Source organism: Cryptomeria japonica, chromosome 2 (genome assembly GCF_030272615.1).
Source record: "Cryptomeria japonica chromosome 2, Sugi_1.0, whole genome shotgun sequence".
Taxonomy (NCBI): Eukaryota; Viridiplantae; Streptophyta; class Pinopsida; order Cupressales; family Cupressaceae; genus Cryptomeria; species Cryptomeria japonica.
The window spans coordinates 94,662,102-94,665,766 of record NC_081406.1 but is presented as its reverse complement, the minus strand read 5'-3'; the positions used below and the strand labels follow the sequence as shown (position 1 = coordinate 94,665,766).

At 36.6% G+C, this 3,665-nt stretch overlaps 1 protein-coding gene across 1 annotated transcript; it reads left to right on the top strand.

The window, feature by feature from the left end:
• The first annotated feature begins 1,093 nt into the window (after nucleotides 1–1,093).
• LOC131028213 (uncharacterized) lies at nucleotides 1,094–3,132 on the top strand. Its single transcript, XM_057958461.2, has 2 exons — nucleotides 1,094–1,893; nucleotides 2,496–3,132. Exons 1-2 carry the CDS (start codon nucleotides 1,822–1,824, stop codon nucleotides 2,940–2,942), a joined length of 519 nt encoding a protein of 172 aa, XP_057814444.1. The 5' UTR covers nucleotides 1,094–1,821; the 3' UTR covers nucleotides 2,943–3,132.
• Nucleotides 3,133–3,665: the final 533 nt, after the last annotated feature.

Below are 3,665 nucleotides of genomic sequence, written 5' to 3'. Positions count from 1 at the left end.
GTTCATATGAGCATATTTAAGTTATGACTCTTGATCTTGCATATGTGTTTATGGTTTCTAGTGTAATTGCTCTAAAGGAGCTAATATTTGTCTTATGTTTATGTTCATATGAACAGATTTAAGTTACAACTCTTGATCTTGCCTAGATGTTTCTAGTATAGTTGCTCTAAAAGAGTTGATATGAGTCTCATGTTGATGCTCATATGAATAGGATTTAAGTTGCGACTCTTGGTCTAACATGGATGGTTTCTAATGTGGTTGCGCTACAAGAACTGGTGTTCATATGAATAGAATTTAAATTGTAACACTTGATCTTATATAAATAGTTTATGTATGGTTGTTGTAAAAGAACTAGCATTAATCTCTTGTTGATTCTAAAACAAATTCTTGACCATCAAATTTTATATCATTTTCTTATATACAATCCTCTAAAAACCCATGACTTTTTCATAAAAACCCTAGGGGAAGAGCACCAATAGATAACATAGTTCCAATAATCGTCACCTTATTGTCATGTTGATCCCCCAATAGCCGTCATCGTGAAAACACCATTAATAAATTTGTTTTGTATCAATAGCCGATCATTTTTTTGTAATTAATTGGCCCATGTGTACACAACTATTGGAACATTTGTCTCATTTGTGCATCACTATTGGAACATTTGTGCACCACTATTGGGACATTTGTCAACAAATACTAGCGATTTTGAGTTGACGGTTACCGGAACATCTTTAGTTAGATATCGCATACGAAGACAATTAAAAAAAATTCAAAATCCGATGTACATTAAGATCTGTGGGTGCGTGAAATTAGCTATGACGAATATTGACTCTTGCTTTTTTTTTCTTCCACAGCCTTCTTTCAGATCCCGTTTTCCGTTACGTTGCCCTTATTGTCACATCATAGCTCAACTTCTGGATCAGAAGTAGCCATCTTTACCTGTCGTATACATCACGAGAACTGATACGTATAATCCTACACGGGAGAAACATTGAAGGTATGGCCCAACAAATCATTTCATAGGTGCCGTGTACTTGTACCCTACACTACTTTCCAAGTAAGTTATTAATTCCTTTTCGATGTCACTCTGCTTACCAAACAGTGTCTGCAAATTCGCGCAACTCCAGCAACTGAAATATTAATATAATACCAAACTCTGCGTTGCATCACTTCCTCGACCCCTCAACTACTTCTCAGCCTAAATACATCTCCCTCATCAATGGTCAAAAGTATTATTACCCTCGTCGATACGATTCTCTGCATTTACGATTCTCTGGACTTACGATACTCTGCATTAAAAGAACCCACAACTTTTTTGCTTTCATTAACAACCTTCAACTCGAATAAGAATCAGGTTTGATTTCCACTGTGTTATTACCCCTGCAACCACAACAAGACGAATACATATACAGGGAATCCCCCAACAAAACCAAGAATATAGCAAAACCCACTTTAATTTGTTTACTTTTGTGCCAGCTATGAATTGTCTTCAGGCTTTCTCTGTGTGAATTCTGATATGTTCTTTCTCCGGTACAATCAAAAGCCCAGAACTACTACTCTTCTTAAAAGTACTAGTTTTGCTTCAGAATTGGTATCAGTTCAAGGATACAAGATTTTGTGCAACAGGTGTGATTGAGTGAGTGATTTAACAGGTGAGATCTGATTCAAATTGCTCCAGGAAACCACCATGCCAGCTCCCCTGTCTGTCAAGAAGCTAAGGACCAGGGAATGCTCATAAATCCAGGGAAAGAAGTATTTGCATTAGTGGTTGGTTAAAAGGGTTCTTAATACATCTATTGTGTAGCTCAAGTGTGAGCAAATATGCCAGCAACAAATTCTGTGTTTCAAATGGCTGATAGTTTTTTCTTTGATCCACAATTGCACTATGCCCAGGTACTCCTCTACCCAATTCTTTCTTTACTTCATAACCATTTTCTTTCTTTCCTCATTCTGATGATAGAACATTGAATATGATCCAACATTCACCATTAAAACCAAAAGCACTCATACATGAATTGTGAAAAAAATATGTCTACAACCATTTCTTTTTCATAAGATCTCCCAGTACTCTGGGATTTAGTTATTCATCTGAAGATAGAAAACAGAGTTTTAACCTTCTAGCATCTATGGAGGAAGGGAGCTACAATAGAAATTTCGAAAATTTTGTTTGAAGAGCTTTTGTGTAATTTACATTATTGTCTTAAAAAGGTTTCCCTGCTGCTATTTCTATAAGTGGTATATAAACTTGTAATACTTTAAAAAAATTAATTTTTTTTTGGATTATGCTCTGAAACATTTATAGAATTTCTTCTAAGCAACTGCAGTTTGATTTTCTTTTGCTTTCAAGCTGATAATGGATTATGGAATGCAATCTCCATGCAAATAAATCACACACAAACTTTAACTCAATCAGAAAAGCCCAAAAGAGTAAGTAATTGGATCAGAAACAGATAGTTTTTAATGCAATCTTTCAAATTGCCCTGTATGATAAACAGGTACTTGCAGAAGCCCGGAAGAACAAGCAGGCAATGAACAATAGCCCACCACAATTGAAGCACCCAGTAATTGCAGACGTTTCATGCTTTTCAGGAGCCCATTTCAAGGCTGGGGAGCAGCATAAATCTCTGGATGATCTGAAGAAGACAAAGAGATCTTGGAAGAAGTCTCTGTTTTTCTGGAAGAAATCAGAGGGTGAGAAGAAGCACAAGGCAGGAATGTTCTCCCCACCGAGACAATTTAGAGGGTTGAAATCGAAATCAGTTTCAGGACCCATTTATATGAACAATGTTCATTCAAGCAGTCGGTCATGGCGTTCCAGTGGGCCCAATTCGGGGCCGCTAACTCCAACTTTTAACAGTGAACAAGCAGATTTTCCTTATACCTTGTTGAATCACATCAATCATCCAGTTCCTTCATCTCAACCAATCTACCTGATCACATAGATCCCTCCTCACTCTGGAGATTTTGGTCCCATTATTCTGAGAATCTGAGGAGGTGTTTGAAAAGGGTTGAAAGATTTGTCAGAATTGTGAAGTAACTTGGCTTCACCTTTAATGTCCTCTTTTCTAAGAATGTATCCACTGTTCTATTGTTATTAACCTTCTATATGGTTATTCAAGCGACCTGACTTAATCTTTTTATCTTTATTAATTTATGGCATAAAAATTGTTCACATAGTTATTAATCAAATAACTTTTTAGAACCTTCTATATGATTATGATGTAAAAGATTCTGGTTTATTCTGTGTATGCTTTTTTGTCCCACGTCTCAAATCACACTCAGTGGTCACACTCAGTGGTCCATCATCAGGAAGACAGAAATTGTGTAATAAGATCGCAGAAGTAGCTAGCTATAAAGGAGAGGAAAGGTGAGATGAGGGCAAGACGCAATGTGTCAAGTTCCTACCAATAGTTAGAAAGGAAGGTAGAGATGTATAAATGGATATGGAGAAAGAGAGGGGATCATAGAATGTGATCCCAAACATTGATGCTACACTCAATTACTACTTATTACATAATGGCTCCACTATATATGTGTGACCACTTGGGAATGTGATCCCAAACATTGATGCTACACTCAATTACTACTTATTACACAATGCCTCCACTATATATGTGTGACCACTTGGGAATGAGATCAGCAATGAAGCATTCATGGTGTAGAAT

Bases quoted from the DNA above. Each gene is read 5' to 3' on its own strand.
- LOC131028213 (XM_057958461.2), top strand. From the start codon at position 1,822: ATGCCAGCAACAAATTCTGTGTTTCAAATGGCTGATAGTTTTTTCTTT. The intron at 1,894-2,495 runs GTACTCCTCTAC...TATGATAAACAG, and splicing joins CACAATTGCACTATGCCCAG to GTACTTGCAGAAGCCCGGAA.